General features: G+C 31.3%; 1 protein-coding gene across 1 annotated transcript; it reads left to right on the top strand.

The window, feature by feature from the left end:
• The first annotated feature begins 17,308 nt into the window (after positions 1-17,308).
• Positions 17,309-20,009, top strand: LOC126897949 (uncharacterized). Its single transcript, XM_050671898.1, has 4 exons — positions 17,309-17,458; positions 17,515-17,697; positions 19,665-19,753; positions 19,937-20,009. Exons 1-4 carry the CDS (start codon positions 17,309-17,311, stop codon positions 20,007-20,009), a joined length of 495 nt encoding a protein of 164 aa, XP_050527855.1.
• The last annotated feature ends 2,628 nt before the right edge of the window (positions 20,010-22,637 follow it).

Genomic DNA, 22,637 nt, shown 5'->3' with positions numbered 1-22,637 from the left:
ACTAATGGTAGGACTGAGACAAATATTTTTAAACATGTAGCAAAAAATGGAATTTATTTTTTATTATTAAAAATATAGATTGGTTATTATCGCGGTGGACATAATGCCCATGCACTCGACCTGTTGGTCCATTGTGCGCAAAAAAAATATAGATTACTTATTAAAATTGTAAGAAAATGTATAAAAATTAACACGACAAATCCATGTTTTTTATCAGATAGTGAAACAATATATTTTTCAATATTTTTCAATATTGTCTATTTGATTTATTGAATTCATGACATTTATTAAATACATCACATTTTCGTGAGATCACGTCTCTATTTTCTGTGAGATCGTATTCTAGTTGTCGCATGCATTTATATAGCATTATCCAAGCACTAATAAAATAAACTGCACACAGATATGAATAATAAGGAAAATATTATAGCAAAAACGAAAATATATATATACAAAAAGATTCTTTTAACATTATCACTTAAAATAATTTCTCTTAAAATAATTAGTTTTTTTAATTTTGCTAGTTACATATATATCTCCATATGATTAATATAAAATTATTTTTAGGTATATTACTTATAATATAAGGATAAGATATTATCTTATAGAGATTTTTAAATGACAACACGTATTACTAAAAAATAACTGGTCGATAACAAATTTTGGACCAGTGCTTTGGATATTCACATTTGTGTACCTAAGCAGGAGGAGGTGCAGTACAAATGACTAATGATAAATAAGTAGCATTCAACTACATTCTATATTTTGAAATACTAATAACTTTCAAATTATTTATCCAAAAGTTTTTGTCAATCAGTCATTTTCTTAATGATCAAAAAAAAATGTTCAAGTCGATCAGATGATTTTAACTTTTGTCTGCTCGTAGTTGAAAACTGAATAAAAAGGATCGTTTTTCTGGTTATTTGGATTTAACTCATAAAATAAAACTTGCAAAAAAAAAAACATAGAATATAAATTATAGATGTATATGTTTTTATCAATTAGATACTTACAACTTTTTTGATAAATCGATTTGTTTATCTGAAAATACACGAAAATTTGTTGTTTTTTCAAAATAGAAATTTTTACAGATTTTTTGTTATGTTTGACGAATTCATAGAGTTACAAACAAATTTTTACGTAAAAAACATTTATAATTTAATTTTCTAAAAAAATATAATAGGTGAAAATTTCATATGTTTAACTGTTTGTAAGATATATTGACAGAAGTGTAAAGAACGTTTTTTCAAATTTTTTTTATAATAAACCGTGATTTAATTAAGTACCTTATACTGATGTGACCAACGACAAAATTTTTTTCATTTTTTCCATATACCAAATTTATTTTTATAATCCTTTCACTAATAATGTCTAGAGATAAAAATAAAGTTCGAGATCGAAAATTGGAAATAAAGGTTTTTTTGTTAGGAATGAATGTAGTCGAAGTACTAGTATTAAATTGCCGTCTATTAAGGTGTTAACTAATTTATTAGATTGTCGAGATAGAAATCATGGTGTGTTATAAAAAATATCGAAAAAAACTTTTCACTTCTGTCAATATATCTTAAAACAGTTAAACATATGAAATTTTCACCTATTATATTTTTTTCAGAAAATTAAATTATAAATGTTTTTAATGTGAAATATCTGTTTGTAACTTTATGAGTTCGTCAAACATAACAAAAAATCTGTAAAAATTTCTATTTTAAAAAAACAATAAATTTTCGTGTATTTTCAGATAAACAAATCGATTTATCAAAAAAGTTGTAAGTATCTAATTGATAAAAACATTTAACAACAATAACTACAATTTTCAATTCAATATATTTCTTTTAAGAGTTAAATGCAAATAACCAAACAAGCAAACAGCACAGTTAAACATCGGTGCTAAGGCGGCGACTGAGTGGTCCACTACGCCATATCATTCCCCTAATTCCAAAAAAAAAGTATTTTATAAAATCTACCGAATATCGAGCCAATAAAAATGTATGTTGTTGTGGACTGTTTAAATGTTTTCTTTTTTTCTTTTCTTAATGCTTTTGGTTCTATATCCGTATCATAATTACTAGGATATTCGTTTAATCTTTTATCCAAACTCTTTTTTAACTTTTTGAAGCTATCTTTTTCGACGGTTTTAATTTCATAGTTGAAATCTAGTTCATAGTCATCTTGCTTTAATTTGATTGTGTTATCACTGTGCCACGAATTGTTAAACATCCAAATACTCTCTGGGCATCGATAATGTAAACACGTGTATCTAAAAATTGTCTAAATTTAAAATTCCTAATTTTAATTAAAAGAAGAATTACACAGCTTAACAAAGTTTGGATTATGGAAAGTTAAAAAGATCATTTTTGTACTTAGGATTATATCAGATTTTTTGACGCTAATCTTGAAAATGTCTTTAATTTTTCTCTATTATCAATACATAAGGCCCAAATTTAAAGTTTGTATGATTCTGGACTTATATATATTATCGGAAGCAAAAAAAACATGATAAACATTTCGTGTCCCAAATTTTACCAAGCTGTGTTATTATGAAAAAAGCTCGAAACTTGATAAGAATATTATAAAACACTTTAAAAATTCAATAAAATTTTTAATTCTTAAAATTCAATTTGATTAACATAATTTTGAATGTTTAGTTATTTTTTATTCAAATTTTTGCATAAAGTGATTTAATAAGAAAATCAAAAATTCACTAATACATAGCAAACCAAAGATAACAGTAAAAATTTATCAAGATAGGGGCTAATTATTTAATCCTTAACCGAGTATTTAAATGTGTAAGAGACACAACAAATATTTTGTGGGATAAATATAGAATATGAGATTATTCTCTCAAAAAAAATATTTATTTAGCGAAAGTAAATTTTTATTTTTAAAGAAGAATTTTTCTTATATTTAGCCTCCAAAAACATATTCCAGTTATACCTTTGGAAGTAACTATCCTCATTTGATTATCTTAAAAGTCATCTATATAAATTGTTCTTAAAACAATTATATCACACTTGTTTTTAGTTATCATTTACAGTATGAATATATTTTTCTCTTTTTGTTATTAAATTTTATATTTTATAAGGTTAGACAACAAAATATATGCTGCATATTAATCTTATACGGGTAATGCATTTATCATGAGCGACATTTAATATGTAAATATATGATTTAATATCGAAAAATAACATTATGATTAATAATTTTATTTTTGTTTCATATATTTTTCAATTTATCAATAAAAAGTCAATTTTATGTTCATTCATTCCTATTAACTAGTTTATTTATTTTATGAAAATCTTATTAAGAAAATTAATGGTCGATAACAGCTTTTGAATCAATATTTCAGAAGTTATGAAAAAGTAATGACTGGAGGTGAGATACGAATGCTGACAATTTTTATCACTAGATAATACGCAGGTTTGTAGGCTAATTAGCGTAAGTAACATTTTACTAAAAATGTTCAGCCTCATTTGATTTAAAGTATTCATAAGTTACCATTATTTATTATGAACCCTTAGTCAAATATAAAAATAATATTGAGAATTTTACTTAACTAGTGTAATTAATACATGATCTTATTAAGAAAATTACTAGTCAATAACAACTTTGGACCAATATTTGGGAAATTATTAACATTTTGTAGTAATGTCTGGCGGTAGACTAAGTGGTTGTTATTTTTATGCTAGTCACTTCTCGGCCATACTCTGCTCCAAACGTTGTTATTGACCAATCATACTTTTAATTAAATCATTTTCCATTCTATACGTTAGTTTTAATACGCATGTTGACATTAAAAAAATATAATTGACACACTTATAATGTATAAGCAATGAACATAAAAATTACTTTATGATTAATAAATTAAAAAAAACATGCACCTAAAAGAAACAAACAAAATATTTTCAATTTATTTTTCGACCTATTAAGTCATTTATGATGAATAAATTATCCTATATAATAAATTTTAGTATTTAAGGTTTCGAGCTTTTGTGAAAATGGATTTTTTTAAAAATAGAATGTAGACTATTACAATTCTCCTTCAAGCGTCATTGAAAATAGTACAACCAATATCCAAGTAAAAATGTAAAAAGTCCAAAGCAGTATAGTAGCTTTTAGTACTTTGTGCGATTTCTGTTACAGTAAAAGAAGAATTCTTTGAATTATTTAGCAATAGGCGTTCTCATAACTAAGAAGAATGATACATTTTATCCTTAGTCATCAGTTAACAGACAAAATAATGTTATTGGTTTGTTAAAACTTTTTTTTTAATTATAATTTATTTTTTATTATAAAAAAAATTATTTGTTATAGGACTTAAACTTAAAAATTTTGAGCAGAAGGAAGATATGTGTTGAATTCTAAAGATTCTTTATGTTGTTACTTTTAATCATTCAAGTTTAATGTGTTTTAAAGGGGTTTAAGTATATTAGTAAAAAATTTCAATGATGTTATTTAGGTTATAAATAGGTGTATTTGTACCAGTACAGTATTAATCTGATTAAAAAGGACTATGGTGAAATAACTCCTCTATTAAACAAATAAATAAATAGTGATATATATTTTTGGAATAAATAGTAGGCCTTATAAAAATATTACTGTAGCTTATGTTGACTAAATAATATTAATTAAAAAATAAATCTTACTTACATTATAAATAGCAACGAAAACTGTAGACCAATTTATGATAACATATAAGTTCATCAACATAATTAAACCCCAAGAAACTAAAACAATAACATAAATATATAAAACTAATATTCGCCTTGCTAGAGCTCTGCTCCAAAATCAAATATCAACAACCTCAATTTTTTACAGCGCATATAATATTTCAATATTATTGCTCCTTTAGTATCAATAATATCAAAAATATTGTGATATGAAGTTAAAATTAATAGGTTTAAATGTAAAACTATAATATAGAATTTTAAATAAAAAAAATAAATTTAAATTTGTGTTGAACTGTTAGAATCTAATGCAAATTTTCATTAGCAACCAATAATTATTGACTTATTGTTAAAAGTATCAATGATATAGATTAATGTGAGGTACAGAATTTCATATTTATACAAATTCCAATGAAGAAATTATATTTTAAATATTGAGATAAAATATACTATATTTTTAATATAATATTTTAATATCTTCTACAAAACATAAAATACAAATGTTTATTCAAAAATTAATCTTAATGATTACACTAATTACACAAGACAGCAAAAAAAAAATCTGCCACCAGGTTTCTTTGTTTTCTGGCATTCTACTCCTACTCTCACCGACAGTCTCTTTTGCAGTATTCTTTACACAACTGGCAAATCTATTCCACACATCATTTATGTTTCCCTCGACATTCGACACCATCCTCTCTTTTACCGTCTTCACAAACTCTTTTTCATTTTCCCCTTTTAATTTCCACCACCGGATATTCAATTTTTCCGACGTTGCTCGATAATCTGCTTTTTTTGGGCCCTTTATAAAGAAGTATCACTCCAAAAATATTAATATTGTAAATATATCTAAAAAATATGTCATTGAATTGTAGATATTAGGAATAACACTCCAAAGTTAAATGGTTGATAGTTAAAGAACTCATTAAATTTTTTTACTGTTAAATATAAAATACTAGTTATGATATAGAAAAGATTTTAAAAAGATGAGGAACAGTTAGTGATTAGCGACGCTCTATTTTTATCATAACGCATAATGTACGAGGTGTGATCAAAAAATACCCGGACTGTGTTAATAATATTTATATCAATTAAGATAACGAAATCCCGATAATTTAAATCGATAAAGTAAATACTAACGAGAATTTGAGCATTGGTTTGAAATCGATAACAATATTTATTTTTATTTTATGGCATTTTTACGAAAACATGTTTCAGTCATGCGTCGATTTTTGAAATGGAAACAATAGAAGAATAACGTGTGTGTGTAAAATTTTGTTTTAAATTAGGGAAAAGTTCTAGTGAAACTTTTAAACTTTTGAAGCAAGCTTTTGGAGACGATGTTCTGTCTCGGACAACATGTTTTGAGTGGTTTAAACGGTTTAAGGAAGGTAGGTCATCCACTAAGGATAACGAACGATCTGGTAGACCATCGACCAGTAAAACAAATGAAATTGTTGCTCGTGTTCGTGAAATTATTCGAAATAATCGTCGATTAACTATCAGAGAAGTTGCAGAAGACGTCGGAATATCTTATGGTTCTTGCCAAAAAATATTAATTGTTTGGTTTTGTTTTTGTTCATTGGTTAAGAGACGAGGAACAAATTTGGCTGCGATTCGGCTCATGCCCAATTCTTTGGTTAATATTTTTTAATCGAAAAATGTCCAGAGAAGACGGATGGGAAATAAGCAAAACTTGGTTACCCATCATACACCAGGCAAAAAGAAAATCAACTAACAACACTGAAAACAGTTCAATACAAGAAAAAGTTACTATCAACGTAATGGAAAACTGTCGGTGCAGAAAAGGAAGACCAAAATCCTAAGAATGTCAAAATCAACAACAATAATCAAAAACAAAGTCGTCAACAAAAACATCAGCAAAAACAAGATACCGTAAACAACATGAGTCATAAACAGATATGGTAAACAACCGATACTGTAAACAACTGATATGATAAACAACCAACGTATAAAAACAGACTGATAACAAGATAAGCCGCCAGTATAGTTTCAGCCGTCGAGCAGTAACTATCACTCTGAAGATGGACTCTGCAATGAGTCCGAAACGTCAGCAATCAACTGCAAACATGGATAAATCCTCAAGCTTTTCAAATAATATGACAATCCATGAAAGTTTCAACACATTCATAAGAAAAATTACTTTATTAGTAAAAAAGGTATATCATTTAGATCCTCAGAATCATTTAATTATGCTTGATGGATGTCAAAAACGCTTTATACTCTTAAAATTTAAATTATATCTAATTGAAACTTACTAAAAAAGAATTTAACTTATTTCGAGTGTATGTATTTTCGTAATTAGTTTATACGTTAAAGTGGTTTAATGCACCAATTATTTCTTTTCAACCAAACACGATTCAGAGTATTTAAAAAGTATTAAATACTAAACTATAGATGAAAAAATATATAAAAATACGTTGCAAACCATTTATGGTATTAAGATCCAGAAAATATAGCATTTTCAATAAACATATTCCACACGAGACAAAATTAAAATGGCATTTGACAAAAAATAAAAGTGCTGAACATAATAAAAAACATATAAAATAGAAGATTTTGTACAAAAAAAAAATTTTTTTTTTAAGCTTTAGTATCAATTATAGTTTTATAAATATAAACCCGTCTACGTGAGAAGAAAATTCAAATTAAAAATTATAAAGGTCGAAAGATATTAATTTATCTTAAAGTTGTGAATGATACTACAGAACTTGTGGTAAAATTAATTAATGGCTATAAAGTAAGATCAAAAAGAAGAACAAAACTAGTATACATTACAAGTTGTGACACAATATTAAAAACAATTACCCAAATATAAAAAAGTTACACTAATGGGTTAAGTTTCTTTATATTATATTGTTTATTAATTTTTTATTTATATATTTATAATTTATATAAGTAAACACATAGATCATGTATATTAAATATTATGGAAAAACAAAAATTTACATAAATTATCAACTTACATGGGTATTTAACGTTCATCATTAACATGTTGCCTAAAGTACTGCATGAAACTAAACTCTATTATATAAACAAAATATAATCAATTGAAATAATTCCCAAACACGCTTATTATTTTATAGAATAATTTGCTTTCCAGTAATTTAACGTACAATTATAGAAGAACCCAACATAATTACTTCAATGTCAATAGGATACAATCCAAAAAAAGAAACTGACATGTTTATTATTTTTAATAATAAAACTTGACTGTTAAATTTATATTTAGAAAATATCAGAATACAATGTGAAGAAAAATATATAATTTTTAATCGTCATTAAATTTAAGGTTTTAAAATATTAAATTCTAAAAATAAAAGTCAGATCAATATTTGAAGTGCTAGGTTACTACGTTACTAGGTATATAAAATATTATCATTGGAAATTAAATTATTTCTATAAACTAAAATAATTATGAAATATATTTTAAATAAACAAGAAGAAGAATATTAGAAATATATATGAAATAAACCTCAATAAAGTTGGCATAGTTAATTTACCCATAGAATATATTTTAAGATACACAAATTTCAGTGGCGGCTCATGGATTCGACGACGGGACAATCGCACCCATTACTAAAATTAATTAATTATATATTCTTAATTCTTAATTCTTAAATGAACATTTTTAAACAGTAAAATAGTTATTATACATTTGTTGTGTGCGTTAAATTGGTTTTCCTCAGCATATGTGAGTATCACTGTTCGGATCGCCCGGGAGAGGCTAACAACGCTCTGCACACCCTCTTCCGGTGCGAGGTGTGGGCCCAGAAGTGGGACTCTTTGGAGTCCCGACTAGGGTCTACGTTCCAAGCCGGTCCATAGTGGACCTGATGTTGAGGAGCAAGGAGGCGTGGAGGCTTGTCCAGGCGTTCGCCGAATCCGTCTTGTTAAAGAAGGCACTAATTGTGTGCGTGTGGGTATGGCTCAGCTCCCGTTGCGCTGCGGTACAATGTGGGTGTGATCGGGCTCTACGGGGCTACGAAACGTCGGCACGAGCGCAGCTTCCCAAGCTCGGGGACTCGGACGTATCCTCAGGTTGCGAATAGAGGAACGGCCTGCAGATATGCAGGTTAGCCGTGAAATAAGCAGTCCATTCGTTTGGACTGACGAATAATCGGTCGCGGACAGCGAGCCGCCCAGACGCTTGTTAATTCTGTAGATATACAGGATAGCCGTGAAATAAGCCTATATGGACGAATAAGCGGTAGCGTCTGGGTGAGATCGGAAAATTATGGCAACGCAACCAGTGAAGTTAGCCGCTCACTTCCCGGAGGGACTGGCTATGAGGGCAGCCCCCTCAAAAAATATTTATTTATGAGAATGGTATTGGACGGAGTTAAAGTTACTGCATCAGGGGATTCGGATGCCCCAGTGCCGGCGGTTGGTAAGGGCGTACCCACCAGGTGTCGTCATCAATCGAATACGTACCAAATGCAGGAGTGTTGAGGCAGGCTCCTGCAGTCAACCACGGGGTTGGTACTACGACTGCAGGGAGTGGTGGTAACCAAGCCACTCTCACCGGTAAAATAGCCGGGAGGGTATATGCAACGGAATGCGCAGAGACTGGACTGAAATTGAATTTGGAAGCTGCCACCCCCCAGATCCGTTAGTAAAACCCGCCATATTGGAGAGATTGTGGAGCGTATCTAGGGGTGATTCGGCAAGGATGGGACCTTCGGGTCCAGCTATGGGAGCGTTTAGTGAGGTGGAGGTGGCAGATTTAGGGGAGGACGATTCCTTGCGTTTGGGACGCAAGGAGATTTCCCCAACGATTAGCCTCCCCATCATCACAATGGAGGACACCCCGCCCAGCACGGCTGTCCCCCCATCAGTGACACCTGTGCCGGTCCTGGCCAAGAAGCCAAAGCTTTTTTTTTTTTTTCCGCGACCAGCATTCTTGTGGACCACCCTGGAACTACCGTGAGGTATTACTTCAGGGCGGCCCACACCGTCTTAATAATTCACACCACCACACACCACACCACACAGGGTTGTGAATCAGCTCAAAACTATTGAAGAGCTGTTTCGCAACGTGGTGTTAACCGGATCCCAGAGTGGAAACCACTTGGGTTAGCAAAATAATTCACAAACAATAACAAAACACAAAAACAAGAACCTAAGGCATCGGTCTAAACCTGCGCTTCAGTTCCTCCTGTGCCGGGCGGCGTGGCTGCCTCTGTCTCAGGTGTTCCGCTTCCTCCTTCTTTAACAAGACGGATTCGGTGAACGCCTGGATGAGTTTCCCGGCTCCTCAACATCAAGTCCACAATGGACCCGACTCGGAACGTAGACCCTTTTTTTTTTTTTTTCCTCCGATCGGCTTGGTTGTGGAGCGCCCTGGAACTACCGTTAGGTATTACTTCAGGACGGCCCACGCCGTCTTTAAAACTCACAATGTGGTGTGGCCTCCTCCGTTAGCCGGATCCCAGAGTGGGATCCGTTGCCTGGGTTGCACTACGTGGAGGTGGGGGCAGGACTTTGCGAAGGGGGCACAAAGAACTCACGAAACAAAAAAATAAAAACATAAAACACGAATACCTAAGACGCCGGCCTAAACCAGCGTCTTAGGTCCTCCTGTACCGGGCGGCGCGGCTGCCTTTGTCTCAGGCGTTCAGCTTCCTCCTTCTTTTTCAAGATGGATTCGGCGAACGCCTGGACGAGCCTCCACGCCTCCCGGCTCCTCAACATCAGTTCCACCATGGACCCGACTCGGAACGTGGACCCTAGTTGAGACTCCAAAGAGTCCCACTTCTGGGCCCACGGCTTGCACCGGAAGAGGGTGTGCAAAGCACTGTCAGTCTCTCCCGGGCGATCCAAACAGTGGTCGCACGTCGTCGCGGCTACTTTACAAATACGATGTAAGTACTCGTTAAAGCAGTCGTGGCCGGACATCACTTGGGTGAGACAATATGTCATCTCACCATGAGTCCGGTCCACCCACCTGTCCAGCCGATCGGGTCCTATGAGGGACCTGGTTTCTCCAAAAGGTGAGTCCGCCACCGGAGCATGGTCATCCTCCTGAGCGTCAGCCGGTCCTTGGGTTCGAGGGACCGGCCGCGTTCTCGGTGGAGCTCATGCCCGGCGACGTGTTCCTTAACGAATACTCAAGAGTATCCGCCCAAACAGGGGACCCGTACAGGAGGGCGCAACTTCCTCGGCCCTCCAAGTATGGGCATGAGTCTCGCCAGGCTATTCATGACTTTCTAGGCCCACTGTGCCGCACGAATAATGTGCGACCCGAAATTTAGACGTTTTTCTATGACCAGGCCCAGATAAGCCATGCAGTCCTTAAGCAGGATCTCCACCCCCAGCTCGGCAAACCGTGGAGGAGTGTAGTTGTACCAACAAGACCGCTCCGGTCTTGTCTAGTACGAGGCTCAGTCCACTTCCCTCCTGCTGGATCCAGGCGGTGACTGTGCTGAATGCGTAGTTCGCACGAGATCCAGCCTCTTCGGACGAGACGCCTTTCGCTACCACAAGCGTATCGTCCGCGTAGCAGACGACGCTCACGCACGACGGTTGCGGAATGCGGAACATTGCGTCGTACGCAATGTTCCACAGCAGAAGCCCGAGAACTGACCCTTGCGGGACGCCGCCCGTCACGGGTCTGATTCTCGGGATTGCGGCGCTCTCATTGGAGATGACTCAGCCGCCGAAGTACGAACGGATCATCCGTCCGAGGTACGGAGGCACCCGAAAGGTGTCCTGCGCCTCGAGACGTGTGATCATCGCACGGAGTTGAACGCGTTTCGGATGTCCAGGCTCACCGCCATCCCGAAGCCCTGCTCGGTTTTGGCCCTGAGGCCAAGTTCCAGAAGAGGGAGGTCGCGTCGTCCGTGGACCTCGTCCTCCTAAAACCGAACTGGCCCTCGTCAGTCCGCCGACGTCGGCTAGAAATTATAAAAAATTATTAACAAGATATTACTTTTGTGGCAAACATGTATAAAAGTTGAAGTTCTTGATGTAATATTTAAAAAAAGAAAATTGTTTATTATTTAAAAATAAATTTACTGCTCCATAAGGAATTTTCATACGACACCAAAATATACTGTTCTAAACACGTTTTCGCGCCTATTTCAAATCTGTAATTAGGTTTTGCATATGGCCTAAATTATAACAAAATCCTTCTAATCAATCAAAACGAATATTTACGTTTGATAATTAGGTTACGACGTATGAATAATGAATAAGTTTTAATTTTAATTGAAATCAAGTGGAAAAAGTTTTACTTTATTTACGCTTTTTTGAGTTTTGAAACCCTCCCCCCTCGTGTAAAGGGAAACGGTCAGAAACGGTTAAAAAAAGCATGTCACACAAAACGTAGTGATAGACACGAAAAAATAAAAAACAAAACGCATAGCTAGGATAGAAAAAAAAATTTTGTATTACACTCTGTTATAAAATATTGTTACTAAGTAATAATATCGTGTCATGACGTTATATTTATATTTATTGACTATCAGGCTTTGTTGAGTTTTTAAAAAAAAAATTTTAATTGTATTTTTCAATTGTGTGTACACGCTTGAAAATTTTTCTTAATATTTTGTTAATGCGTGTATTCAGTCAATTAACAATCGGAGTCTTATAGAAAAATCGATGCTTTTAAAAGGTATAATAATATCGTTATTAAAACTCAACCTAATATTGTAGGCATTGGTTGGTGGCACTGGCCACAACCATTATCTTTATTATGTTATGTTATATATTATGCAATGTTATATTACGAAATTATTATTATGACGTTGATGTTAATTTTTTTTATGTGCTTTATGAAAATACAATTATGTTTTTAAAAGTTTAAAGAACCAACTAGTTTTGTATTATATGTTCTCCTTTCACCGTTATCGGTCCCTTTTATTATACCATATTATATGGCCTCCTACAATCTCAGAAGTGGTTTTCGAAAATCCGTTTCCATGATGGATTTGGATAAAAATCGAGAGCATGGCGACATATTTCAGGATGATCAACAAGTCATTACCAGTGATACTTTTGAAGAGCCCTCTACATCTAATATGAACACCATGTTTCAATTATTGATGGAACAAAATCGTTTATTAATGCAACAACTCGCTGTTTTTAATACTACGAGTAACCAAGGTAATCAATTTTATGTTATGCCAGATCTTAACAAAAGTATAAAACCATTTACGGGCTACGAGTCTAGATCAGAAGCCAAAGATTGGCTAAATACATTTAATGGCATAGCTGATATTAACAAGTGGTCTGATGCTTTAAAGATTGAGTCTGTTCGAGCAAATTTGAATGGACCAGCTCAACAGTGGTTTAAGAGTCGTAGTTTTTTTTCATGGAAAATATTTGAAAAACAATTTACAAGGTCATTTCTTGGTGATCAAAATACTACTGAATCGTGGCAAAATTTAGTCTCTAGAGTTCAATTAAAAGGCGAACCTACTGTTGATTATTTTTTTGAGAAGGTACGTTTATGTAGTGAATTAAATTTATCATTTGATCAAGTTAAAACACAATTATTAGAAGGTTTTTATTCACGTGGCATGGTCACATACTTGTTGTCAAAACATCATAAAGATACTGATGAAATGTTTAATGACATATTAACTTATGAAAATCTAAATAAAGTACGTACTAAGCGGATAGTTTTGGGTAATAGTTTATTTAAGTATTCACAAAGCAATTCAACTGTAATACAAAAAAAGATTGAAGACAAGAAGAAAGATCAAATAGCAATTAATGTGAAACGCTGTTTTAATTGTTATAGTACTTCTCACACTATTCGAAACTGTAACAAACCAAAAAGAGCACCAGGTTCCTGTTTTAAGTGTGGCTCAATGGAGCATCGACAAAAAGATTGTAATGACAGTCTGAAAACAAAAGAAGAGGAAACTGATGAGCAATCCACAATAATGATAGAAATCAGTGAGTTATGTCATCCACCATATACACTGAGTATTAATATTGAGTGTCAAATGAAACATTGGACATTGGATGCAGTCATCGACTTAGGTAGCCCTATTTCTATAATTAAAGAAAATGTTGTTCCTTCTAATTTAATTTTAACTTCTGTTACTTCTAATCTTTCTGGTATTAATAAAAGCCAATTAAAAGTATTAGGTATCTTTAATTCAACAGTTTTTATTAAGTGTATAAATACTAAGTTAAATATTTTATTTTATGTTGTTGATAATGGTACAATGAATTCTGACTGTTTGTTAGGTAGAAATTTTATTTGTGATAAATCTATTAAGTTATCATTTGAAGACAGTTTACTTATAGAAAAAGTTAGTAATAATAATTTTATTTTTGATGATATTATGTTAATTGATATTGATAAGACTGAGACTATTAAATTAGATATTAATAAAAATTCAAGTTTTGATGTTCAGGATGAGGTGAACATAATTATTAAAAATTATTATTTAAACGATGTTGTTAACCCTAAAAAACTAGAGGCTCCTTTAGAACTTGAAGTTAAGTTAACTAAAGATCATGTACCTTTTTATTTTAGACCTAGGCGTATGTCATTTAGTGAAAAAGAGAAACTTAAAACTATTATTAATGAATTATTAGCTGAGAAAATTATTAGACCTAGTAATTCACCTTATTGCTCACCTATTGTTTTAATAAAAAAGAAAACAAATGATCTTAGACTTTGTGTAGACTTTAGAGAATTAAATAAAATCACTATTAAGGACAGATTTCCCCTGCCAATTATTGATGACACACTTGATATGCTTAAAGATAAAGTGTACTTTACCCGTTTAGATTTAAAAAATGCTTTTTATCATGTTAAAGTTAAAGAAGAGTCAATTAAATATTTATCTTTTATAACACCTATGGGTCAATTTGAATATACTAGAATGCCATTTGGTTTTTGTAATAGCCCTTCTATTTTTATGAGGTATATTTATACTATTTTTAATTCTTTAATTCAAAAAAATAAAATTATTATATATTTAGATGATATTTTAATAAGTACTGTAACAGTTGATGAAAATATTAGTATTCTTATTGAGATTTTTAAAATTATGTCACAATATTCTCTTAAACTTAGACTTGACAAGTGTTCATTTTTACAACAAAAAATTCATTATTTAGGATATGAAGTTGATGTAAANATACAAAAAATTCATTATTTAGGATATAAAGTAGATGTAAATGGTATAAAACCAAATCCCCATAACATATTGACCATTAAAAACTTTCCTATACCTAAGAATTCAAAAGAACTTCATAGCTTTTTAGGATTAGCTAGTTATTTTAGGAGATTTGTTAAAAATTTCTCTATTATTGCTAAACCATTATATGATCTTATAAAAAAGAATAAAGACTTTGTTTTTGGTGAAAGTTAGTTGTTAGCATTTGAAAATTTAAAAACATTTTTGATTTCTCCCCCAGTTTTATGTCTTTATTTTCCATTATTAGAAACTGAATTACATTGTGATGCTAGTCAAGAAGGTTTTGGCTCAAAAGTTCAAAAGCAGAAATATGATAATAAATTTTATCCTGTTTTCTATTTCAGTAAGCGTACAACTGATTGTGAATCTAAATATCACAGCTATGAGCTTGAATGCTTAGCTATTATTTATGCTATAAAAAGATTTCATATTTATCTTCAAGGTATTGTTTTTACTATAGTTTCTGATTGTGACAGTCTTAGACTAACTTTAAATAAAAAAGATATATGCCCTCGTATAATGCGTTGGACTTTGTTTCTTCAAAGCTATGATTATAAAGTAGTTCATCGTTCTAATAAACAGATGTTTCATGTTGATGCTCTTAGTAGAGTACAAAATATTTTAATACTTGAGAGTAATACTTTTGAACAAATTTTGTCTATAAAACAATTAAGTGATCCTGAAATTTCAGTTATTCGTAAAAAGTTAGAAAATGAAGATATTCCTTTCTATGAATTAAGAAATGGACTAGTTTATCGTACTAATGGTAAAAAACTTTTTTTTTATGTTCCTAATGAATTAATTGATAATGTTATTAGAACTTGTCATGATAATGTTGGACATGTTGGTGTTGAAAAAGTTGTAAATTTAATTAATAATTCTTATTGGTTCCCTAAGATGAAAGAAAAAGTAAAAAATTATATTTCTAAATGTTTGAAATGCTTATCATTCTCCCCACATAGTGGTAAAATTGAAGGATTTTTGCACAACATCCCTAAGGGTGACCTTCCTTTTAATACCATTCATGTTGACCATTTAGGCCCTTTTGAGAAAGCACATCATGGATATAAATTTATTTTTTTAGTTACTGATGCCTTTACTAAATTTGTTAAACTTTTTCCAACCAAGACTACTAATAGTAGTGAAGTTATTAATCATCTTCAGAATTACTTTAGTTTTTATAGTAGGCCTATTCGAATTATTTCTGATAGAGGTTCTGCATTTACCTCTATAGTATTTGAAAAATTTACTGTAGATAATGAAATTCAACTTATTCATATAGCTACGGGTACTCCTAGAGCTAATGGTCAAGCCGAAAGAGTGAACCGTACCATCCTCCCCGTGATAGCTAAATTATCCACTACCCTATCCAGATGGGATAAGACATTAAATGATGTTGAATACGCTATTAATAATACAATTAGCCGTTCTACTAATGAAGTTCCAACTGTTTTATTATTTGGTGTTAAACAAAAATATAAATTTGATGATGATATAAAGAATTATTTAGATTCAATCAATTTTTTTGAAGAAAGAGATTTAGAAAAAGTAAGAAAAGAGGCTTCTAATCACATTTCTAAAATCCAAGAACAAAATAAAACATATTATGATAGTAAGCATAAAATACCAACTAATTATATAATAGGNATAAAACATATTATATGATAGTAAGCATAAAATACCAACTAATTATATAATAGGAGATTTAGTTTTAATAAATAATTATGATACTACGCCGGGTATAAATAAAAAATTAATCCCAAAATTTAAAGGACCTTATATTATTAAAAAAATATTGCCTAATGATAGATTTGTGGTGACTGATATACCAGGTTTTCAGCTTACTCAAAGAGCTTATGAGGGCGTAAGTGCCATAAATAACATGAAAATGTGGTCACCTAGTCTTGACTCAACACAAGAATAATTTAAGTTATAATGTATTTATTGTTATGTTTATGTTTTATTTTAATTGTTATTGTATTTGTATTAAAAAAAAAAAACTGAGTACTAACTAAAGTGTTCCTTATGATAATTATGTTATGACACTATGTTAAATTATGATATATATTTTTTTTTAAATATTATTTATAAGGGTTGAGGTCAACCCTATGTCAGGATGGACGAGTTGTAGGCATTGGTTGGTGGCACTGGCCACAACCATTATCTTTATTATGTTATGTTATATATTATGCAATGTTATATTACGAAATTATTATTATGATGTTGATGTTAATTTTTTTTATGTGCTTTATGAAAATACAATTATGTTTTTAAAAGTTTAAAGAACCAACTAGTTTTGTTTTATATGTTCTCCTTTCACCGTTATCGGTCCCTTTTATCATATCATATTATATGGCCTTCTACAATATAATGATTTTTTATTTTATTTTTAGGCTTTTATTGAATATACTCCCCCCAAAAATATAATGAATTCAATATTAATGTTATAATACATTTAGCATGGATGAAACAATATACGATTTTATCTACGGTATTGCAGAAGATTTTTGGAAAAGTGCAATGGATGAAATATCTCAAAGAATTTCGAAATATGAAAGTGTTCATTTTGTAGTAGACTGTAACTTAGCTGCAATTTCACGTCTTTTATATGTTTGTGTATAAAGGATGTAATTGAATCATTAATTTTATAATAATTTTTTTAACAGGCTGCTCATCCTGACATTGATCCCGGTGACTCAGAAAATTTATCTTTTTATACAAATCCTCCAGTACAAAGTCATAAAGTCACGTATACTATTCCTTATAGTAATAATTTTGAAAAAATTAACACGACAAAACAAACAAAAAAATATAAGACGAAAATATGTAAAGATATAAAAACTCCAAAGGTAACATCAACTTATACTTCTGATACAGTGATTTATTATATTGTATTATATATTTATTTTTTGATATATTTTGACGTATAGTCGAAAAAAAATCGGTTCGGCGAGATATAAAAAAAAAGTGGCAAGGGACATAAAAAAAAAAAACATCATAGTAAAATTAATACCATCTCAGCTTTAAAGGAAAGGGGGGAGAGGTGATGTGTGTACGAAGATGATGATTAGTTTACTGCTTGGATATTCGCGCACGTGTGATCATACAGCAGCGGACACTCTGGATTAGCTGTGAGTAGTTGTCATAGGAAGGGAACACGAGAGTAACGCCCGGGTATGAGATGCAGACAAAGTGCAACACACGAAAACTTTGGCTGTTAGGAGAGGATAATATGAAGACGATATACAACTCGAGTGCAACACACACAAGCACTTTGAAATGTCGAGGACGAGAGCGAGTAGATGAAAAAAGATAATAACAAAGACTTGACTTTGTGCAGTAAGCCGGACAAAGACAACCGAGTACACTGAGACTGATGAGTGACGCAAAGCTCTGGAATCGACTGAACACGTCGTGCGGGTCGGTCGGGTTTAAATAATAATTCCGACGATCGAAATAAATATCAATTCATTAGTCTCCAAGAGCGGATGCGCTTTCTGTATCGTATTAACGATAATGGTAACGTGATACCGTCGCAATTGGTTTGCGTTTCTAAATACACATTAAAAAAATAATTATAAAATTCTTATTAAAAACTGAAAAAAGTGAGATAGTTAATATTTATAAATATAAGGTCATAATTTTTTTGGCATACTGCTGAGGTCTGTGTCAAAAACGGAAAACCGACGTTGACACTCGAGAAAGAACGCCGTGTCGGTCGCAATACAGGTGTTTGAAATAGTCCCTGTATCACGCGACCCTACTCGTAGGTGGTGTCCCTCGCCGACCACAGGTGGCGACCGCATATCAGGTTTTTGAGTTTCGGTTCCATTTGACTTTTCCAAGACATCGGTTCCGTTTTCTCCTTTATTAAGTAGGTTCTTCCGCATCTCCGCGATTGCCCGGATCCTCTTCAGCTTGCTCCTTTGACAGACGCTCAGTTTCTCCACCAACTTTTAGACCCTAAATTTTGTCAGCTACTACTCTCAGAGTCGATCTTGCGACCCCGGTCTTGTTAACTTGTTGACGTTGTGTATATGCTGCTAATAATAGAGACGGTTCATCATCGAGTGCCTCGTCGTTCTAATTGACACTTTCGAGTTGAGGCAATTTTCGAGCCGCCAGAACAGTGGTATTAGTTGTCATCCCATTTGAATTAAACAGTATCCGCGGGGTTTTTAAGCCCGTGATTCTCACGGATCTCTCTGCGGAATATCTTTAAATAAAATCGTATCGAGATATTTTAGCTTTGATTTAAAGCCTAGAAGGTATTGATTTTACTGCGAAGGGTTTTTTTTTGTGTCTATCGCCACTTTTTCTTAGCTCTCGTCTAATCGATTTCTTATAACCAAACGTCAAAATATTTCAAATCGTATCTGGTCGAACGCGTTTCCTTTAAAAATAGAAAAAATAATTTTCATTCCCTATAAACGGGAAAACTCGCCCGAAAATTACGATTTTTTTACTCGGTCAACTTTGACCAATTGTTTACGTTTTTTCCTTATAACTTATTTAAAAACGAATAAAAAATAATATAATTTTTAATTTGTCTCGACACTTTCAATTTATCGGGAAAATACCTTAGATGTATGCCTTTTATTCGGTATAAAATGTATAACACATAAAGGGGTAAGATTTTAAACACGATAAAAACATCCGAAAGATACTTACACACTCAAGTAGGGTGACGGTTGATAAATGTGACGCAGGTGGCTGCGTATCACGAGGCGTCGGGATCGCGTCAAATACGAGAATTTTTCAATGTTGTATATCGTGAATATACTATGACAGTTATCGAAATATTTCCAATTTTTAGATAACTAAACCAAAAGTATTCAGATCAAAACCTTTGGACCTAGTAGATGTTAAAAATGACACAAAACAAATTCCAGCTAAAATTAACAAGTGAGATATTAAAATATCAGGTTTATGTAATATATTTATAAATAGTACGCGTTATGCTTGTTGAATATTTTTTTTCAATATTTAACCTTCTATAGTGATTCGTAAGTAAGCTTCGAATAAAAACTAATAATAGTAATAAAACAAGTGGTGGTGGTGACCTAATTAAAATAGTGAATTATTTAGGCTCGATATCGATAAAAGTAATTCAGTTGCGAAATACCGGTTAAACGAAATTGGCGACTTAAAACTATTGTGAGTATCTATTTTTAAACTTTAAGGAGATCATTCGTTTGTATTATTACACTAAAAATTTTCCGTATAACCTAGGAAGAGTAAACAAAAAAGCAAGCCATCTTTAAATAAATCTCAAATCAAATGAAATAAAAATAGTCAACAAATGCACACTGTACACTATGTCGGTGCATACTAACAGTGAATGTTGAAAAAAATCTTCAATGATTGTGACTGCAAACAAATAAAGGAATTTTTTTCCAAAATTTTAATATTTATCAATATAAATAATATTAATAATAATTGTATATAATTTATTTAATAAATTAATTAAAGCAGTATGTGAGATTGTTTTTTTCGATATGATATAGTCGAATATTAAAATCTAATGTATTTAAATATTAGATTTAAATACATGATGGAATAATGATGGAAATCATCATTATTAGAATGATGATTTCCAAAGTCAGTGTTACAAAATATCTATAGGTTCCTAATTAACTATTTGTAATAAATATTATCACTCATAAAACTATGAAAAATTATTTTTATTTTCAAACAAACTAATTCTTCGGCATAGCAATTCAAGTTCCCACTCTTCTGGCATTTAAATATATTCGACCAAATTTGCTCCGGAAGATGATAATATATATATATATATATATATACAGAGTGATTTTTTTTATCATAACCCACTCAATTACTTGCAGAATAATAATAATTTAAACATTTTTTTTTTTCATTATCTTTAGTAACACATTATTCTTGAATTTTTAACTATGTAATACTTTTTAAGTTCATCCCTTATGCCTTGGAAGGGGTACAACTTTGTTTTTTTAAATGGTTACACATATTTTTAATTTAATAAAATGTTTGAGTTTTTAATTTAATAGTAAATGGCATTTGAATTTTTAATATAACTTTATTAGCTTATTAGATATAAACATTTAAAGTTTCAAANTTAATTTAATAGTAAATGGCATTTAAATTTTTAATATAACTTAATTCGTTTATTAGAAATAATCATTTAAAGTTTCCAATTTTTGAATTAATATACAGGTATAATACACAAGGGATTACAAATATAGGTAGCTAATTGGTTTTTTATAACATCGATATTAGCAGGTACACAGCATTGTTATTATCAATTGTAATAAGGCACATTGTTATGAGTTTATAAATACACTAACGGACAATACAGAAAATATATCTATTGATAATCGTAATTGATAATAAACAATTCGTGACTGAGACAGAAATGTCATAAAAATCCAATTAGCTACCTGTATTTACAATCCCATATGTATTATACATGTATATTAACTCAAAATTTTGAAACTTTAAATGTTTATATCTAATAAGCTAATAAAGTTATATTAAAAATTCAAATGCCATTTACTATTAAATTAAAAACTCAAACATTTTATTAAATTCAAAATATGTGTTCCCATTAAAAAAACAAAGTTGACCCACCTCCAAGGCATCCCTCCCGTTAATCAAACTATCTAACAAGGCATTGTTTTCTGGAGAAAAGGCCATCACCAGTAGTCTAAATCTCCTGTCCAGCCATCTTTATAGGCCTAGAAACAGAGTCTTGTTTTATATGCGCAGCCTAATTATAAGTACGGTGACAATAAATTGCAGCTGCATCTTTTTTAGCTGTAGCACTCTGCTTAGCACTTAAATCTCTCTTGTCATCACCCGTGATAAATATCAAAAATATAAAAATGTGGAGAATTAAAATTTATAAGATAATAAAACCACTAAAAGAAATTTAAATGACTATTATTAATCAATAAAGAAAGGTGAAACCAATCAAAATTGGTTTCACTTTTCTTTCTAATCAAATTAAAAAAACAAAAAATAGCCAACAAAAGTAAAAATAAAAAAATATTCAAACAATAAAACCCAACTAATTAAAATCGAGCAAATTATAATGTTCAAATTGTTATGAGAGTATGCTTAAAGCACTCACAAAACAAAATACATTTTTTTTAAATCAACAACTTAATTAAATTAAATCACAAATTATCACATAAATAGATAGTAAATGTAATAAATACTTAACTATTCAATTGAAATTAATAAAAAAAGCATATGTATGCTCTTCTTAAAATTAGAGTCAAATACTTCACATTAAAAATCGTTTAACATTTCATTTTAATATTTATATAATAAAATTAATATTTTTTATGATTTTGGAGCAACAAAGTAAAGGAGCTTTAGATGGAAAAAATAAATATAACATATATATAACCTTACACTTTGTGGAATTAAATTATCCTTAAAAAATGCAACACCCTCTCTTCTACCAATATCGCACCACGACACTCCTAAACTAACGGTAGCGTCAATAGCTTTTACACAAGGATCCTGTGGACCAACAATAATACTTAACCTAAAATAAATTACATAACCTTTAAATTATTAATTTATATATTTTAATGATGTTGTGGCCTAAGGGATACAACAAATGCTTTCTTTGTGGCGTTCGGGGAACTGAATGACGTTATGGCCGATCTGCTTTCTTCACGAGTTACATAAGCTGTATATTGACCGGGTTATCAGAGCTGAAGAATCTGATTCTACCTTTGATTGAATTTTTTACACGAGTCAACAGTACTTTATAACAGTAGAATAGTATTCAGATTCT

Source organism: Daktulosphaira vitifoliae, unplaced genomic scaffold (assembly GCF_025091365.1).
Source record: "Daktulosphaira vitifoliae isolate Bord-2020 unplaced genomic scaffold, ASM2509136v1 Scaffold_2, whole genome shotgun sequence".
In the NCBI taxonomy this organism is placed as follows: Eukaryota; Metazoa; Arthropoda; class Insecta; order Hemiptera; family Phylloxeridae; genus Daktulosphaira; species Daktulosphaira vitifoliae.
The sequence above is the reverse complement of the archived record's forward strand: the minus strand, read 5'-3'. Positions and strand labels throughout refer to the sequence as shown.